This window comes from Salvia splendens, chromosome 16 (genome assembly GCF_004379255.2).
Source record: "Salvia splendens isolate huo1 chromosome 16, SspV2, whole genome shotgun sequence".
In the NCBI taxonomy this organism is placed as follows: Eukaryota; Viridiplantae; Streptophyta; class Magnoliopsida; order Lamiales; family Lamiaceae; genus Salvia; species Salvia splendens.
Window position 1 is genome coordinate 10,860,035 of NC_056047.1, and position 19,829 is coordinate 10,879,863.

At 41.3% G+C, this 19,829-nt stretch overlaps 2 protein-coding genes across 4 annotated transcripts; one reads left to right on the plus strand and one right to left on the minus strand.

The window, feature by feature from the left end:
- Positions 1 to 1,878: 1,878 nt before the first annotated feature.
- Positions 1,879 to 5,301, plus strand: LOC121770711 (uncharacterized protein At1g66480-like). Of its 2 annotated transcripts, none has more exons than XM_042167477.1 (2): positions 1,879 to 2,478; positions 5,057 to 5,301. In XM_042167477.1, the coding sequence occupies exons 1-2, from the start codon at positions 1,909 to 1,911 to the stop codon at positions 5,087 to 5,089; spliced, it is 603 nt and encodes a 200-aa protein (XP_042023411.1). In that variant the 5' UTR covers positions 1,879 to 1,908; the 3' UTR covers positions 5,090 to 5,301. The 2 variants fall into 2 exon arrangements, with proteins under 2 accessions (XP_042023411.1, XP_042023412.1); XM_042167478.1 differs by lacking the exon at positions 5,057 to 5,301 and adding an exon at positions 4,994 to 5,056.
- Positions 5,302 to 6,278: 977 nt separating this feature from the next.
- LOC121772529 (putative 1-phosphatidylinositol-3-phosphate 5-kinase FAB1C) lies at positions 6,279 to 13,891 on the minus strand. Of its 2 annotated transcripts, none has more exons than XM_042169665.1 (12): positions 13,155 to 13,891; positions 12,268 to 13,038; positions 11,188 to 11,901; positions 10,820 to 10,973; positions 10,393 to 10,737; positions 9,529 to 10,191; positions 9,101 to 9,432; positions 8,876 to 9,002; positions 8,612 to 8,776; positions 7,188 to 8,528; positions 6,841 to 7,107; positions 6,279 to 6,668 (listed from the first exon to the last, which is right to left on the minus strand). In XM_042169665.1, exons 2-12 carry the CDS (start codon positions 12,756 to 12,758, stop codon positions 6,414 to 6,416), a joined length of 4,854 nt encoding a protein of 1,617 aa, XP_042025599.1. In that variant the 5' UTR covers positions 12,759 to 13,038; positions 13,155 to 13,891; the 3' UTR covers positions 6,279 to 6,413. The 2 variants fall into 2 exon arrangements, with proteins under 2 accessions (XP_042025599.1, XP_042025598.1); XM_042169664.1 differs by having other exon boundaries at positions 9,101 to 9,441.
- Positions 13,892 to 19,829: the final 5,938 nt, after the last annotated feature.

The following is a 19,829-nucleotide window of genomic DNA, read 5'->3' on the forward strand; positions in this document are numbered from 1 at the left end:
CAACTGGTCGGTAAAGTGTCTCGGCGTTGCAGAAGTGTACGTGTGCTATCCGACAACTTGCTACTGAGCAAACGGCTGACCTCTTCGACGAGTATTTGCATGTCGGTGAGTCAACTGGAATCCTTTTCCTTAAAAAAATTTGCGACGACGTTCGTTCAGCTTTCGGTGAGGAATTCCTTCGGGCACCCACCACCGATGATTGACAACGGTTGCTTCGTCTTCATGAAACAGTCCATGGTTTTCCCGGTATGCTTGGCAGCATTGACTGCATGCATTGGAGGTGGAAGAATTGTCCGACTGCTTGGAGGGGGCAACACTTAAGCGGCCACAAAGGCGGCGGCCCAACACTTATCATTGAAGCGGTCCCGACTACCGCCTATGGATTTGACATGCATATTTTGGTATTGCCGGATCCAACAACGACTTGAACGTGCTCTATTCTTCACCACTCTTCAATGATGTTTTGAATGGTGTAGCACCGGCGATCGACTTCACCGTCAACGGAAATGCATACCACATGGGTTACTATCTCGCCGATGGTATCTACCCAAGGTGGTCGACTTTCGTGAAGACGCTCAGCAACCCGCAAGACCCGAGACGGGTCCTTCAAGCCCGATTTAACATTGTGAAGGCCCCGTCTCGGCTGTGGTATGTGAAAAATATCCCCGACATCATGTACACGTGTATTATCTTGCACAACATGATTATAGCTGACGAATGACCGATGGCGGCTAGCTTGTACGACGAGGATGAAGCCGGAAGCTCAACCGCGAGGTCTCCCCACACTGAGGTGTGCATACGACGGTGGGCGAGAGGATCGAAACAAGGAACACAATGCGCGATACCCGAGCCCACATTGAGCTACAAGAAGACCTAATCAAACACATTTGGGCGAAATTCGGCCACGAGTAGTGAGTTTTTTTAATTTTATGAATTTAATTATGCAATTTTTAATTTTTAGGATTTTAATTATGTACTTTTAAATTTTTAGGATTTTAATTATGTGGAAATGTTTTTATTTAAATTGAATAATAGAATGGTGGGACCCTTGAGCTTGTCCTTGCGGAAGAGCACGAATGTGGGTGTTGTGCTCTTGCCTAAGAGCATGGAGTAAAAGTGGGTCCGGGCCCACATCCGTGCTCGTTGGCAAGAGCACAGATGGGGATGCTCTTATTATTTTAGTAGTATGTATTTGTGTGTGTGGGATTAAAAAAAAGTAATAATCTTATCATTATGTTCATGCATATAAATATAAGTGTTCAGAATATATATTCCTAAATTCCCCTAATTAAAAAAATTCTACATTCTATAATATGAGTAATTAAAAAAATTCTTCATTCTATAATACGAGTAATTTTAGCTTTTATCTAAGCTAGCATGTTGGGCTAGCCTGAAATCTGAATATTTAGAGTTGGATTGAGGTTGAATATTCATTCATTTCGATTAACTTAGTCATTGGCCCGCAGTCCAAGGACGGGTGAGATATTTTTTAAAAAAAATTAACTTCATATATCATATATGAATGAGGAAATTATAACTGATGTCAAGAGGACTCGAACTCGGCACCTCATATAATAATGTTTAAGCTCCTTGCCGCTAGGACAAAGGCTCTGGACTCCAAGGACGGGTGAGATGAAACCCGAAGGGGTGCCCTAAACATTATGGTTTAATGATTAAAAAGTAGTATTCCATTATTAAATACGAGCAAGTATTTGAATTAAAATTCCATACGTGTGCAACAAGCGGGAAAATTAGAGGGTGCGAATAGATAATGATAATGTCTTTGTCAACAAAAATAGCACTTCCTTTGACCCCACTTTAGCTATATAAATAGAAGGTCGACATACTTAATCCTTTCCCCATTTTTATACCTCTCACCATTTCCACGCTAATATCACACAAACAACAATGGGCAACGCTTTTGGAGGAAAAAGAAGCGTCAAAATAATGAACATCACCGGCGAAACGTTCAAGCTCAAGACTCCGGTCCAGGCCAGCTCGGTTCTCCAGAACCACCCGGGCCACGTGCTGCTCGCCTCGGACGCGGTCGTGCATTTTGGCGCCCGCGCCCAGCCGCTCGAGCCGCACCACGAGCTCAAGCCGAGGCGCCTCTACTTCCTCGTCGAGCAGCCGAGCCTTCCGGAGGCCGGCATGATGCGGAGGGTGCGTTCGGGGGTCCACATGACCGCCAAGGACCGCCTCGAGAGCTTGATGCTCTCGCGGAGATCGGCATCCGATATATCCGCCGTGAGGTCGGCGGCGAGCGTTGATGAAAGCGGCGGAGTCAGAGTCAGGCTGCGCCTGCGCAAGGCGGAGGTGGAGAAGCTGATGGCTGAGACTAAGGATGGTGCTGACGTGGCCGAGAAAATTGTCGGCCTTTGCATGACCGGAGGCGGCGGCGCTACGGCTGAGCGCGACGTGCATTGCGGCGGCGGTGCTCGGGGATTGGCGAGACAGGGCACGAGCAAATCGCGCGAGGTATGTTTTTTTAAAAAAATAAATACTATAGAAATTTTAATTGAATTTCAAATATAATTGGTCCGGTTTTCATGGCATGTTTGGGGAGTTTGGTATTTGTTTTATCGTTAGATTGCTCTATTAAACTAACCATATGCAAATAAAATATGAAAAAACTGTTTATAATTATAGTTTGGTATATAGGGATTCAGTATTGATTAGGTCATTCGAAATTATTATGGAGTATAGTTTTTAGATAAAGAAGTTGAAATTTTCTATTTTGTTGCACTAACTCCCAATAATATCCAAAAAGTTTGACAATTTCGAAAGAATTAGTCTCATCTCATTTTATATTTTCACCACGTACATATATTTTTAGAAATTCCACTTATTTATCTTTATATTATTTTACACATATGTTTTTATAAATTATATTCACACGGTGAGTGAAGTAATGCATTCATCATTGTACGTGGGCTATATGTATATAGTACTTCAATTTTTAATTAAGTATATATTGTGTATTTGTGAGTAGGTGCATCTAACTAACAAATGTTGAATTTCTGAAGAACTGTTGATGATCTATTAGAGCATCTCCAATGGTCGGCGTCACCACCGGAGCGCCGATTTTTCGCCCACGCCGGTTTGACGCCGAACCATTGGAACCGGCGTGGGCGAAATCGGCGTCAAAATCGGCGTCGCCATGCCGATTCCCGCGCTGACGCCGGTTCCCACGCCGATCCTCACGGGCGCCATTGTGGCTCCCGGATCGGCGCCAAACCGGCGTCGGATTTAAATATTTTTTTTTTTTTTTTCGCAAAACACAATATATACGCGCGTTGAACCTCATTTTCATTCGCACCACTTGTTTTAACGAGTACTCTCTCTCTACCTTACTTTCTGTACAAGATCAATAACGAGCAATGGAGAACAACTACGAAGGTACTCCAGTTAATCCCGGGGGATGGTCTCAGACTCCCCCGGCTCCCGGTGTAGGGTCTCAGACGCCCCCGACTCCCGGGGCAGGGTCCCATACTTCCCCGGCTCCTGGGGGAGGTGGTTGGCCTCCAATGAGCGGGTACTACAACGTGTACCCGTGGCAGCAGATGATTCCGGGGTGGGCACCCGGCATGCAGCCCCCTATGCAGATGATGCCGGGGTGGGCACCCGGCATGCAGCCACCGGCGCAGCAGATGATGCCACCGGCGCAACATATGATTCCACAGTCGCAGGCGACGCACGGGGGGGACAATGCCTATCGGCCGACTTTTGATTTTTCCACCGGTTCTTCGCACACATCGACCCCAACGGATGCACAGTATTCGGAGACCTTCTCCTTAGCGGACTTGGGTTTTGATATTAACGACGTTTCTGAAACTCTCATTCAAAGCCAGGGAGTAGGGCGGGGTAAGAAGAAGGGCAAGGCGAAGAAGGTCGGCGAGTCGTCGCAGCCCCGCGCCGAAATCCGGGGCCGGAGGAAGTGGACGGACGCGGAGAACGTTGCGGTTGCCAAGGCGTGGGTGAGTGTTTGCGACGATCCTCTCGTTTCAAACAACCAGAGGATCGTCAACTTGTGGGCGAAGATAGCTGCAGCCTACAGGGCATTTTGCCCTGAAGGGAGACCGTGCACCGGGGAGGAGGTCCGGAAGTGCTGGGACCGAATCAGGGCTGGCGTCTCTCGATTTTCGGGTTTGTACGCCAACGCCCTCCGCATGCAGACCAGTGGCCAAACAGAGGAAGACTGCAGGAGGATTGCGGAAAGAGCCTACCCCGATCCGGATAAGAAGTACTATGAGTTCACCTACTGGAACTGCTACGTTGTGCTCAACGAGTCGGAGAAATTCCGGGCAGGCGTCGACGCTGGCTGGCCGAAGAGGCAGAGACTGAACTATACCGGAGATTATAGCGGCAGCAGCGGTGGTTCGTCAGACCTCCCCGAGACGGCCCAGGAGGTCCCGACTCCTCGGTCGTTCGGTCGCCGACCTCGCCCGGTTGGGCAAAGGCGGGCGCAGCAGGTTGCGAGGGGGGGCACACCGAGTTCCCAGGATGTCCATTCGGCATCCCCCCTCGGCAGGTCTACCGAGGAGCTCAAATTCTTCGCGCGCCAACAAACGCGCGCTCAAATGGTGAAGACCTTAGCCGACTTCCAAGCGGCGGTGGACCCCGAGGTGAAGGATTTTCTTCGCGTATTGCTCCAGAGCCAGCGTGAAGAACTGGAGGCGATGAGGAGGGACACCGGCGGGAATAGCCGCGGCGTAGGTGGCGACGGAGGCGGCGGCGACGGCAGTGAAGAAGCGTTGGGCGACGACGGAGACGAGGACGGCGGCGATGAGTGATTTTGTTTTACTTTTTTAAATTAATGTACTTTTTACTTTTTGTAATTTTTTTAAATTGTTGTACTTTTTTTTAAAAGTAATGTACTTTTTAAATTTTAATATTATTATTCGAATTTTCCGTATTTGTCTCGTAAATTAAATTATGTATGTTGATACAATTGTAAATTAAATTATATAATTGTTATTAGTGATGTGGATAGGTAGTGTGAAGGCTATTTGATGGCTATTTGATGTCCAGTTGATGTGGCAAGCTGATGTGGCAGGAGAATTGTAGTGCTGATGATGTGGCAGTGTGAAGGCTATTTGACGGCTATTTGACGTCCGCCAGCATTGGAGATGCTATTAGTCTTCCTCTACCAGATGCAAATGCCCTCACCAAACATATACACTGTAGTTATAGTTCTCTAGAATATTTTTTATTTAATCTTTTTTTACACTATTAATTTGATCACAAATTCAATTAAATTTGTTAACTCCTCTTTTTGATGATACTTGTGATGTAGTATTATATTATGTATATACATGCAACTTGCTCATAAGATAAGTTTGTCCACGTTAGTTATGTTGCATTATTGCATAAATAAAGGTGAAAATAATATAATAAAAATAACTTTTTCAGCTTTAAGAAAAGAATCATTGGACTTCAACTTTAGCATAACATGCCCATTCACATTTCACTTTCGATAAAAAAAAAAGTTTGACATCTTTTCAAATTTATAAGAAATTGCAACCTGTAAAGAATGCTAAAGTTTGTTATAATGTTTACACAGCGAAATAAAGTACAATAACAACCAAAAAGAAAGATTATGACATAAAGGATAAATAATTTTGGGGTGTTAACCAACTTCTCAATGCCCCACAAATTAGATTAGTTATGACTTAAAAATCATATTACAGTGTAAAATTCAGCTATTATTTATTTAACTTTGTCGTAAAATGTAGTATAACGACTTGAATTAGTTGATTATTTATTTTTATCCTCAATTTGCAGAAGCGCGTTGGATTTTCGCTTGTGGAGGAAGGAGAAATCCATCTTGTGGCTTCGTAGTCTAAGATTATAATATGAGTAATTGTTCATAAGTAGTAGGAGTAAATATTTTATCTCCTAATTATCAGCAGCGCATGTATTTATGCCAATTTTTGGTATGTATATGAAGAAATTGGAGATGTTATGATATTGAGGATGATTAATTTGCCTCTATATTAATCTCACTACTTATACATGCATGTACATGTTTGTCGATTTCCGATTTATTTATTGTTCCGTGAATGATTACATTTTCTAATTTTTAGTCAAACTTTATGCCATATAACCTACATTTATTCCGATCTTATTTATTTATTATTAGACTTTTTTTCCATTATAAATTCTTCTCTTAGGCATCTAAACTTTTTATTGGTCAACCGGCATAGCAACACATTCTTAATTAGTTAATTGGTTAGAGAAATAATAGTCAATTCTTTAAAAATTTGAGTCAATTGGGATAATAAATCCAAAAATTATTGTATGTTACCAAAAGCCTCTAAAGATGTAATCACAATCATCCAACCACCAAAAAAGGCTGCAAACAGAGTGTTAATCTAATTTTATTTTCTATAGATGAATGGTTAGCAATGTAATTAGGAGGACCATTGATCTGGCACTGTAAGAAAGTATTCTGTCATTGCTTTCCTAAACCTTTTCTTGTACTGTTTGGGTGAAATAATAGTTGGTGAAGCGTTCTTTGGTCCACCAAGAATACCAGATGCCTTCACCCATGTCTCCAAGTGCTTATCCCATGTATACTGCCTCATGTAGTCGATGATCCCCAGCACGAGCTCCTTCCGCTCCTCGTCCACCCCCACCACCAACGAGTAGTCCATCACGTCCACCCACTGCAAAACACAACATCACGCGTATTACAATTGGACCCGTAAACTCCTTCAAAAGCCCCTTATAAAGGGACTGAAGAAATCCACATCGACATGAGCCTACTCTGATACCTTATAAGAGTTGGCGCAATTCTAATAATGCGTTACCAATCTAGAGAACTTTTTGATGGCTTACCGCTAGAAATGAGGTGTCGTTCCACACCGCTCTCTCCAGCTTCCTCTTGGCTTTGCTTCCGAGAAATATGGGATCCGTACGCAAGTTTTCCACTAGATTCATGTCTAACAGTACTCTGTTTGCTCCCGTCGTGTCTGGATTGTATCGGGATCGTGCTGAGCCCTTCAGGTCATAAATCTTCGTGATACTTCTTTTGAAGAAGAGATTCTCCATCACCATCAAATCCATCTTCGTCTCCTTGCCACCTCTTGAGGGTTTCGCTGCAACCTGTTTTTACCAAGTAAGCATACAGTTATGACTGCCACGTCATACTAACGACAAGAGCAAGATCGGAGGTATGAATGTACCTGGTAAATGCCAAGTACTTTGGAAAGACAAGTCGGACTTCCAGAGCTAAGAGCATCTGTCAGATACTTGAAATACTCGGAGGAGAACTCGTTGAATGATTCCAACTCGGTCTTTGTCACCTGTTTGATTATGAAACGTTCATCAAATGATTTGGCAAAGTAGACATTGCTCTTCCCTCCTTGCGCGCTCCATCTCCTGCAGCGGCTCAAGGACCGCACAAAGTCCAATTCATCGGGGCAGCATCTCTTCCTAAGAGCATCAAACTGCTTTGCAAAGTAACAAGTAACATAAAACTTCATCTTTGTCGTTGAAGACCCATCCTCAAAAGAAATTCTGCAGTGAGGCGAACTTTTGGGATCTGCAGAGAGAAATGCATCTTCGGAGCAGTAGTTGCTATATTGCATGTAATCCAGGTCGAGGGAACCAAAAGACGGGCATGTGGAAAGGTCGGCAGCTGTCGGGTTCAAGACGTTGAATAGGCTACCAGCATTCACTTCTCTTGCATTCCCATTCGGTTTATCAGCAATCCAATCAGCATACTCTTTGGAGGTAAGGGCATATGAGATTATGCTCGTGGGCTCGTTGTCATAAACAGTGATGAAAACATCACGTTGACCATTTTGTTGAACCAATAGTCTTGCTCCTTCAGGCAGAATAGAGAGAAACGGAATGAAAGAGGGCGAGACACGTGCTGAAATTTTCAACTTCTCAGCTTCACTTGGTGATACGTGAGAGTATGTTCTCTGTATACTCGAAACGGGGTCCCTGACCATGTACTTGAAATCCCCAGAAGCATGAAATGACCGAAGTGTCAACAAATGCAAATGAGGCGGCAACTCTTCACTCATTCTCTCTTCTAGCCTCTGAACAGAATCGAAGGAGTAGACTCTCTTCCGCGATAACAATCTTCTGAAAGTAGGGTTGTCTCTCTGATTCATTTGTTTGGCTGCTGACGTAGTTTCGGATACATCACTATTTAGGTTGTCAAGCAAGCAAGCTCCCATAAGTGCCTGATCAGCACCACACCAGGCAGAATCTATTTTATCCGAGAGGAAAGATTTCTCTATTGTTGGGTGCTCCACCCTAGTTTCTTCATGACGACGGTCAAGGCTGCAAGGGTTCGTATATGTTTCAGAATCTGTTCGTGTGATGCGAGCTTCGACATCATAGGGAACCTTCAGACTAGAACTTTTCCTGAGGAGGGAGTCGAGCAAATACAAGCGCCGATCCCAAACATCTGAATTGACTGAAAGGGAATGTCTCAAGCGGTTAATCTCAAGAATGTCAACTTCTGCTTGATTGTGTCCTTGAATCTCATTGCTAGGTAGTTGTAGCAAATCCTGAAAAAAGCACATCAGTTAAAATTAAAATTTAAATTTACTAAGTTATGAGAAATTTAATGCATTGCACAATAAGTACTCACTTGGTAATAGCTCTGTTCTTTAGCAACCATGTCGCTTAGCTCCAAGATCCGTCCATGCAGGTCACTTGCTTCGGAGAATTCATGTATAGAAGATAAGCTTCGGAGATTGATGTCCTGAAGTAGAGCTGATATCTCGGTATATAGGGCTTCTGCTTTGCTCAGAAGCTAATATGAGGAAAAAGGTATAGTTAGAATAATTGTATTATCATTATAACCAATCTTTTCAAAGAAATGAGATGAACAGGTTTTAAAGTTTTCACGAACCTCTGATGCTTCTTGTCTTAGCCAGCTTTGTTCTCCGGGCCTGCAGAATTCAAGAATCGGAGGGGGCAAACAAACAGAAAGGATGCTAATCGGAGAATACTGAAAGGAGGCAACCATACTTCCAAACCTGTCGAATCAGAATACCAATAACAATAACATCATTGTTTGTGCCATTAAAGACAGTAATACAATATAGAAATGGAATCCAATTAAAATGTCACATACCCGTAAAATCTGAGGCAGTCCCTTTGCATGGAATGACCGCAGTTTGCAACCCGGTTCCCTGTGGCATATTGTAGAAAACTAAGTTCAAGAAATTTCCCGAAAGAAAGTCCCCACGTGGCATCTGACATAACGACTCTTCGTGTGGCAGGTGGAACTCCTTCTACATGTGCACATCTGAGGCATCTGTGCCACATCCAAATCTTGTCATCTTGTTCCCTGGGAAGCCTAACAGTAGAGAGACGTTGCACATTGATCATCAGGTTACCGTGCTGGTGAGTATAACGTATGGCATGGGCTTCAGCTGATTTCTTGCATGAATGGCAACGAGATGACTGGAAACACTAGAATGTAATGAAATTATAAGCTAATTCGAGAACAATGAACAACAAAAGAAGTATACTAGAAAGGGAAAAAGAAAAAAAAAGTACCTCATCAAGCAAGTCCTCCCTAAGATATCTCCCTAGTGGTTTATCAGAAGGGCCATAAAACTTCACACGAAGAAGCCGTGAACGTTCACATACAGAGCCATTCAGGATACAGTTACTGGAGAAAGAAACTAATATGCTCTGACTATTGTCAATGTCATTAGCTGAATGATTTTCAATAGAGGCTTCAGCATCATTGGTCATCTTGACTTGACTTGGTGATTCAAGTGGGGATAAACCTGCATGTTTACAAGTAGGCCTCGTGTTGTCGAGGGCTCCATCCAAAGCCAAGTTCTCATCACATGCATCCAGTAGTGCTTTTCTGTATATAATCTCATTGTTGGGAAAGAGATCGTCAGATTCAACCACGCCAAGCACAGACATGGACTCTTGTAATCCATGCTCCAAATTGAGATCTTCTGATCCAATGCGCGGAAGGGCGCCAATTTCTTCTTTGTAGCTGGTGGTTACTACAGAGTAGGGGGCTGGGATTTCCTTATCAGGAGTCATTTTCTTCGGATTAAAATGTGAGAATTTAGGAAAGCTTGCACCCTCATCAGCAAGAAATGAAGTCTCTAGTGAGAGATGATATGCTGCAAAGATGGCATACTGGACCACATTTTTCACCTTCTTGAGTTCCTCAAGAGATGAACCCTTCAGTACAACCTAAAAAATATGGCAGATTCCATTCATCAAACTACTCCAAGATTTCAAAGTTGTTTTTCGTTTAATAATGAAGCAATCATAACTATCTTCCCTAATAGTTAAGTAGAATATGTGCATGCTTTGCTCTTACAACCACATGATGCATCTAAAAAACAAAACAAAAAAAACTGACAACCCATGTGAATTGAGTGAATATATTACCGTGCAACCTAATCGCCTGGGACAACCTTCGAAAAACATCAAAGTTTTTGATGGTTTTTTGTTAAACTGATTGACCAATTCATGATGTTCTGTGATTTTCTCCAAATGGAAGAGCTCACAGTGCCCCAGCCTTGTTTTGGGTAAATGATCAATGGATGGAGTTACAAGAGCACCAGTGCATCTTGCAATCTGCTCAAGTAGCGGCCGCTTAACATTTATAACTAACGAGATCTCTTTTTCTAACAGCTGCTCTTGAGCAAATGAAGACACACTTTTCTCAACAAGAAGAACATTAGGACGGAGGGCCTCAATTTTTGAAATAATCATCTTCAGATGGTCCCTTTCCTGAATCAGATTCAAATCAAAATTTTAGCCAATGCTTTTATATTGAAAGAAAATGAAATGGAGACCCTAATCTGGGATATACCTGTTGCAGTAATGTATCGAAAGAGTCCAGCTGATTGGGAACTCTTTGATACTCGAGTGCTCCTCCTAAGAGTAGTATTCTGGTGTTTATGTATTGAGACATCATACGTTTATGTTTTATATTCTTCGTGCAAACTATTCCTTTGATAAGTTTGCTGCAGTTATTGAAAAGAAACAAAACTTTAGTCCTTTGCATATGACACAAGTTGAGACATAATTGTCTTATAGCTGAAAATTGAGGATGTTCTAACAGTAAAAGGCAGTGTTGTAATTGCAACGTTTTTAAAAGTCATGTTCTAATGGAAAATTCAGGTTAGGTTGCACTTTCTTGCAAATATCAACTCATACCTAATAACAAAGAATATTTACCTTTCACTGGGACTTCCTGAAGCTACACATTTGACCTTTACATAGTCACAGGGATCCATGCTACCTCCTCCATTAGTATCAGGTTTTATATAGTACGCCGTCTTCCACGCAATTGCTGCTACTATGTTTAGCCATTTCTCGGTCGAGATTATTCCCGGCCCTTGCAAAAGCTGTGATACAAGAGCTCTGAAATGCCCCTGCACAGCGACTCTCAAGGGCTCCTTGGAATCCAGATGAAGCTTCTCCTTTGCTAACAACGTGCTCTCAAGACTGCTATTAGAGGAAAACATAGCACCAGAGGAGGTTCCAGCTTCATCATCTTCATCATCATGTGTACACAAACTATTTTCCTCCTCATCGGCATCATCATCAGGAGGAGGAGGAATCCAAATGAGACCATTAGTTTCAACATTGCTCGAATCCCAAACTCTTTCAGCAGACTTTTCTAAAATAGCCTGCTCTGGGTCGAAGGAGCTATCATCTCGAGAACTTGAGTCCACCTCAAGCTCTTGCTTTACACAGTGTCCGACTCTATTGGAATTAATACTGATCCTAGAGGGACTATCTGATGGACTTGAACCAAGAGACATGAAACTACAAAATTCATGTCTAGGTCGAGGACAGACAGAATCTATGTCAGAAATGTCGTTAAGGTATTCACTTGAAGCGTTGAAAAAGTGCCCCGCGGAAACTTCTCCAGCATCTTCATCACTCCTGAAAAAAACACGATTCATAAATTTTAAACTCCAAAAGCAAATTAAGCATAATTTCTGATTTAGAAAAGTCTCTAGTTACAATTATTAAAGTTCTATGGAGCAATAAGAGTATGTTAACATATAAAAGACAAACTTTAATAGATTCTCGTAAGGTAGGATTGCAAATTGCACATGCTCAGTTAAAAAATCTTTCATCAACGTTCCACCCCACAGAGTTAACAAACAGGTTTCAACAAGAGAATTCAGTAATTCCATCAATTATACTATTCTGGTTCAAGATATCAAAACAAAAGCATTTATATACTACTAGTTTCAGCTCAAGATTAGATGATTGTACACTGCAAAAAAGAAATCCAGCTCGTACCTGCTTGATGAATGATGAAAGGATACTGGAGATGACTGGTAAGAATATGATTCATCTGTGATTCCATCCACACTGTGAGGAAAATGACCATCGAATTTCTCACCACTAAAAGTCGGTGATGATGGTTCCAGGCTTTGTCCTGGAGATGCAAAAGGATAAACCTTACTACTGCACCTCTGGGTACTTTTACCTATAGGACCAAGCTCAAAGCAGAGTTTACATGTCTTGATGTCAAAGATAGCCTCAGTATTCTCATTTGAACGACTAGGAGCAGCAACATCTAAAGAAGCGATTCCCTGCACACATTTCCCACACCACCACCTTCCACAGCTCAAGCAGCGATACTTGATACGAGAATTTAATGCACTCGCACCACAATGGCAGAAACCGTTGCAGTTGTTCTCAGTCGTTTTAGATTGACTATCTCCCCAAGACATCCAAGATCTAATCTTGGCTATCAAATTCACCAGTGTACTACTATGTGTTGCCATAGAGCAGTAAAATCCCACCACAAACAGACAGTAGTAGATCAATCAGGCAATTAGGCCTAAAACAGTTATGCTATATTGCTATTCTCCTAATATATATTCAACTATTAATCACAATTCTTCCTAACTAATCAAAAATCAAAACCCAGAATAAAATATTGGGTTCACTACCTATTCTGTTAGATGTCACGTATATATACTTCTCTTTTTTTCTACACCGTTTCAATGAGGCACAGAGTCACTTAAGAACCAGGAAAGGTATCACCAAAGGGGACTATACTGCCTGAAAGAAATCCACACAAAATAAATTAGATCTAAACCAAAAACTGCATGGTTACAGACAATAATAAACAACAGCAGCACAAGATGGTGTCCAACATTCCTCAAACAAATTCAAACCTTAAACTTGACTCGGCCAATCCCAGAATCATCAACTTTCAATTTCAAAACTGGCTCTCTCATCAAACAGAGACCAAGATCCAGAGCTTTTCACCAGGCATCAACAAGGACCCAACTTTTGCCTCAATAAAACAGTAAAGCCCACAAATAGATGGTGAAAAAAGTGAGTTCGTCAAGCAACAAAGCAAGAATTTCTCCTCATCGAATTTCCAGATCAAGAAATTCAAAAATAAAAGTGGGCTTGTTTCAGAAGAAGGTCAAATCTTGAGTATTAGCAAAGCAAATAAAAAAGGAAGAGTGAGTTGTTGATGATTAACAAAGCAAGGAGAGGGGAAAATCAGTTCTTGATGAATAGCAAAGCAAGAAAAAAGGAAAAAACGTGTTCTTGTTATATTTAACAAACGAAGAAAAAGGAAAAAAAAATTTATTCAAGATATGAGAATGAGATGATGAAAGGGATGAGATTGAGGAGCAGGAAAAGGAAGTGTAGGCAGATAATTCCATCTCTAGCTCTTGCAGTAACAATGGTGGTTGATCCCATCATATTCATATCCACAAGACCACAACCATTTTTTTGGTTTTGCTTCCGCGTCTGCAAGCAGTCTTTTGCTTCTCTCTCCTCCCCATGGCCTTCATTCTCACTCCTCAACTTCATATAAGAAAATTCCCATAAATATTCTCAGGCATGTGTTCTTACTCCATGTCAGCAAATAATCTGCGTAATCTTTCATACATAGGAATAGGATTATATGAAAACGAAATCCAACCATCCTTTTATCTTGATTTTGTCTATATTTATTTATTTATTTATTTATTTATTTATTTTATTAAAGGGGATTACAAGAATTTGGTGGTTGGATTTCTTACCAATTAAATACGATGAATTGAATATGGCGTGAGGCTATATCGGTATAAGTCGGAAACTGTCATAGAATTAATGTATTGATTTTGGTTCCTAACTTTACAGCAGTAATCAGATTTTAATAATAGGGTGCATTTATTTATTTGGGCAATCGCATGCTACTCCATCAAAATTAAAAACCGTCACACATCTCATGCTCATCTACCCACCATGCTTCACAGACTTGAATTCAATAATACTAAAATCGTTGCAGCACTCTAATGTTTTTTTTCCTAAATATGCCTCAATATTAATTAATTTATAAGTATAACTTTATGATACAATTATGCAAAACCTCAAACATCGATATAAAATAGAGTAATTTTTTTTTTCAAAATTGAAATTATACTAGTATTATTTGGATCTCTGACTCGTAAAACCAATACGGGTATATAATTTTGCTTTCAAGTAGTAAAAGAAAAGTATATGGACCCAGTTTAAACTTTTAATAAAGAATATATTCCATGATGACGAGTTTCCACATGAAAAGTTGCTCTTAGTGGAAGCTAGCATATTGAATAAGAATTATTTTCTCAATAATTTAATTTCCCATCAAATATTAGTAATTTCGCAAAGGTGGGGCACGGCAAAGGTGGGAGAGAATTAAGAGCGATGAGACAAATTTAATCGCAGGGGTAGGGATGAGTTGAATTGTCGCGAGATTGGTGTGATAGAAATACTATCAAGACGGGCCATGACTAATGCGACGCGAGCCAACGGGCCGAGCAACAAATCTATCGTAGCAACCGAACGGTGGACTAGTCGCCGAGAGAGATTAAGTTGGGGTCAGTAGGGGCAACCGAACAACCCCTATGTGAATACTATTATTATTATTATTATTATTATTATTATTATTGCTTTCATATAATTTCTGTTAATACTAGTATTATTTATTTTATTTTATATGTTTATTTGAATTCTAAAATTTTGAGAAATTTGTCGTAGGAGTACAATTTAAGATATCGATTTGTTTTTCTATTAATTTGGATATGGTTATTGGGTTTTTCTAGGTTTTGTTCAAGTATGTAAATAAAAATCTGATACTAATATACAAAAGATCTTTTGGTACTGGTTAATAATAAATCAATTACATTACATTCCTCGGCTAAACATAAAATTTAATATGTTGAAGTGTTTCTATACACATGATAAGTTATTTCTCAAAGTGTCCACAATAATGTGGACACAATCACAAACCCGCCCAAGGCCCAGCTACCAAAATTCTTCCGGCCATAAAAATTTGTCCAACTCAATAGTGGACACATCACAGTCACATTATTTTATCAATTATTGATATATTTTAATTTGATTGGAACAAAATTAATAGAATGAAATGCAATGAGAAAAATGATTTGAGAATATATATTTTATAGATAAAAATTTTAAAAATCACAAAAAATCACAAAATTGGAGTCGGGCAATGCTGCGGCTTTCTCCAGCGTGCAATAGGGCGCTGCGGTCAGCGCCGCACCGCCGCTGCCTCGGCGCGAACTCGGCGCATGGCCGTCCACCCCCTCGCTCTGGCCGCCATCGTCCTCAGCTATAGGGAGCCGCCGCGGGCTCCCTATTGTGGACACTCTTAAAAATCTTGTTATTAAAAAATACTACAACTAGTTTTAAAAAAACTACCAAACAAAATAGACCATCAGATTTTCTTTTTAATTAGTCAAATGCCGCCAAACATTTAAATCTCCTGTCTGCAATTTTTTGCAATCCAGTAAAATTATGTGTACTGTGTGTATTTATCCATCTAGAAAAAGTATAAATAAGTGACATAAAGTTAGAATTCCTTGGGTCTTAAGAAAAACGAGTGTGCTCTACTAAATCCTAGCTAACAACTTTAATATAATTAAGAAGTTATTGGGAGAATGGGGTTGCGTATTAAATAATAAACAAAAATAAAAAAACTCTATGAGTCATATGTTAGAACTACCGCGATCAATCAACAAATTAAGAACACTCTCTTGAATAATCTATCGAACACTATAAATGCAGCTGCAAGAAACGAAAGCAAGAACACAACAATTACGTGGTTTGGTTCAATGAACCTACGTCCACGGGAGAATCATGGTGAAAGTTTATTCCACTGGATCAAGATTACAAACGCACGCTACAAACACGAACACTTTAAGAGAAATACACTCAAGAATCCTTATGTTCACCCTCTCGTGAACTCAACACCAAAACAGAGATGATGCTCTCTTGATTCCTCACTCAGATAGTGTATTCTTCACTCAATGGACTGAATTTGTTATGAGCTCTCAATCCGTAGCCCAACTCCACAAAAGAAATTCACAGCTCAACCGTTTCTTCTAACTGAAATAGCCGTTTGAGCTCCCTCATTTGAATTGTGCAATTTTGAAACTTGGTCCCTGATCTCTTGTGTAATTATATAAGTATCCACGTATTAATAAATCTCCAACTTGGATCTTAATGGAATAACATCAGATCATCTTCTCCAATCCCTCACAACCTTAGTACTGTACCAACCTTACCAACATTTAAAATAGCATGCTTTTATATTTCTTTTCCTTTATACTTATTACTATTCATAATAAATCACATTAACTCAAAGAGAAATTAAAATTGCAAAAATAAAAATTAAATATAGCTATAAAATATCAAAAGCAAAAAAATCGAAACTGGCATTAGCGCCAATCTCGGCAGCGTAGCAGATCGTAAGTGGACGATGTAACTATAGTCTAAACTTGGAGAGTAATAGTATAGTTTCTAAGGCCATCCACAACGCTGTTTCTATACCGTTCCTAAACCGTTCCTTAAACTACTATTTGCGGGCCCCACTGTACTTTTTTACTCCATTCCTTAACTAAGGAACGGAACCTGCAACCCTCCGTTTCTTAACCGTTCCTTAACCGTTCCTTAAATTACTATTCATTCAATTTCATTTTTTATTTTTATTTCCAACTCAATTCAATTAAAACAAACACATTTTAATAAAAAAACAAACACACTTTATTAAAAAACACACAACATTAAAACAAAGTTACAACTTAAACTTAAAAAAATAAAAAGCACACAATTAAAATCCTAAAAAGATAAAAGTACACAATTTTAATAATTTCATCCGCCAAAGTTTGCCCAAATGTGCTCAATTAGATCCTGTTGGAGTTGGGTGTGTGCGCTAGAGTCGAGTGTCCTTGCACGAATAGATAATCGTTCTTGTATAGACGGATGCGCTCCACTTCGAGACGGACTACTTGCGGTTGAGCTTCCGGGGGATTCAGGGTCGAACCAATTTCCCGTCTCGGGTCCTTCGTCTTGGACAATCATGTTGTGCAAGATTATGCACGTATACATGATGTCGACCATGTTCTCCATGAACCACGTACGAGCCGGGGCTTTGATGATGTTGAAGCGCGCTTGGAGAACCCCGAACGCCCTCTCCACATCCTTGCGAGCGGCCTCCTGCTTCTGCGCAAAAAGAGCCTGCTTTGGGTTCGCAGACCCACTGGACGTCTTCACGAAGGTAGGCCACTTCGGGTAGATGCCATCGGCGAGATAGTACCCCATTTTATAAAGCCGGTTGTTGGCGACGAAGTTGATGGCCGGCGCTTTACCATCCAAAACTTCGGTCAAGAGGTCGGACTGGTGGAGCACGTTTACGTCGTTGTTCGACCCGGGAACCCCGAAGTACGCGTGCCAGATCCAAAGGCGGTAGTCGGCAACGGCCTCGAGTATAACGGTTGGGTGGGTGCCTTTGTGGCCGCTCGTGTAGGACCCCTTCCACGCCACCGGGCAATTCTTCCATTGCCAGTGCATGCAATCGACCCTGCCGAGCATCCCGGGGAATCCGTGCACTGTTTCGTGAAGGTCGAGCAGGAACTGACAATCGGTCGTGCTTGGCCTCCGGAGAAATTCGTCGGTGAAGGCTGCCCGGACGCCTTTGCAGAATTTGAGCAAGCACATTCGCCCAGTGCTGTCTCCGATGTGGAGGTATTCGTCGAACATGTCGACCGTTTGTCCAGTCGCAAGCTGGCGGATTGCTGCAGTACATTTCTGCAGCGTCGTGTGGCTGGGACGGCCGACCGCGTCGAACCCTTCCTGGAAGAACTCTTCCCGGGCTGCCAAAGTATTGGCGATGTGGAGAAATAACGGTTTTCCCATGCGGAAACGGCGACGAAAGTACGTATCTCCCCAAACCGGGTTATCGCAGAAGTAGTCGCGTACTAACCTTGCGGCGGCTTCCTCCCGGTTACGATGGATGTACGTACGGGAGCATCGTTGGGGCGGCGCGGCTTCTTCCGCCTCCCGTCGTTGATCTTCTTCAAGTGATTGTTCCAATATTTGACGCATTTGTTCAAAAGGATCCATTAGTTTGATTAAATTTTGGAGAAGAAAAACAAAGTTGATTTGAGATGAAAATTGAGGTGGAAATAGAGAGGATTTGAGAGGAATAGATGTGTGTTTGTGAGTGAAATGAGTATGAAATAGGAGTATTTATAGAGTAAATAAATTTAAAAAAATAAATAAATAAATAAATAACGGTAAAAAAAACGGTAACAATACCGTTGCAAAAAAAAAATTTATTAAATTTGAATTTAAAAAAAATCGAATTATTGCGTCACCGTGACGACGCCCACTCGCGGGGCAGCGAGTGGGCGTCACGCGTCGAATGGGAGGCCGCCACGTCGCCTCGGCGCGTGGCGGAACGTGTCGTGCCGCGTCTCGCGGGAACGGCACCCGGCACGGCACCGGCACGGAATGGCGACGACACGGGCGGCTGCAACGCGTGCCGCCGTGGTTCCGTTCCTCCGGAACGAAATAAGGCACCGCAACGGCACGTGTTGCGGGTGCTCTAAATGGACAAATTAACCAACTCCAAGTATTAGTACTGTGACTCTAACTAACTTTATAGTAACTGTTGAAATATATGAGTATTATTCATTCAACTTGTTCATTCAATTACAATAGGTACGCCTCTTTTAAATAGGCCAATGGTTACATAAAAATGGCAAGATTTGCCCTAATACTCATTCCCTAATTAATTTCTTTTCCTTGCTTACCTATTTTCCTTACTTACATATTTTCCTACTATTATCGGATCTAAGAATTTTGATCGTGGTTTGGAATTGTGTCTGGATCATTGTAAAGAAACGGGTAAATTTTTCAAAAACGTCTGATTTATGCTTCAAAAAATATACCCAAGTCAATCTAGTGCAGTCATCCACAAAAATGAGAAAATATTTAAAACCATGATCACCAACAATAGAAGCTGGACCCCAAACATCGACATGCACTAGAGAAAAAATAGTCTTAACACGAGTATCACTCGATCTAAAGGGTTGTCTGTGGTTTTTTGCCAAAACACAAGATTCGCAAGTAATATCCTTAAAATGAGAAAACTTTGGAAAAAGCAATTTTAAATAACCCGAGGATGGATGCCCCAATCTGCGGTGCCACAACCAAGCTTCCCGATTTGCAGATCCGTGAGCAAGCATCGCGGTGCCACCTTGTTGAGTAATCTCATCCACATAATAAAGACCTTGACGCTCAGTGCCACGCCCAATTATCCTCCTCGTCCTGATATCCTTAATACACAGAAATTTGGATGCATTAGTAACGTACAGTTTAATTCTTTCGTCATGTGGCTGATAGACATAAGTTTATGAGATAATTTGGGCACATAGAGACAATTTGTAAGCTTTAGGGTTGGGGATATTTCAATGGTTCCACTCCCACCCACAGCGGTCAACTCTCCATCGGCAGTTTGAATTTGGCTTTTAGTTGCCCCATTAAATTCAGAAAAATCTTTC

What these genes read in the sequence shown, in the direction of transcription:
- LOC121772529 (XM_042169664.1), bottom strand. Translation starts at nt 12,758, where the DNA reads ATGGCAACACATAGTAGTACACTGGTGAATTTGATAGCCAAGATTAGA. An exon ending in TTTCATCATTCATCAAGCAG is followed by an intron (nt 11,902 to 12,267) that starts GTACGAGCTGGA and finishes TGTTTTTTTCAG; the next exon opens with GAGTGATGAAGATGCTGGAG. An exon ending in TAAGACAAGAAGCATCAGAG is followed by an intron (nt 8,777 to 8,875) that starts GTTCGTGAAAAC and finishes TCCTCATATTAG; the next exon opens with CTTCTGAGCAAAGCAGAAGC.
- LOC121770711 (XM_042167477.1), top strand. Translation starts at nt 1,909, where the DNA reads ATGGGCAACGCTTTTGGAGGAAAAAGAAGCGTCAAAATAATGAACATC. An exon ending in GCACGAGCAAATCGCGCGAG is followed by an intron (nt 2,479 to 5,056) that starts GTATGTTTTTTT and finishes CTGATGTGGCAG; the next exon opens with GAGAATTGTAGTGCTGATGA.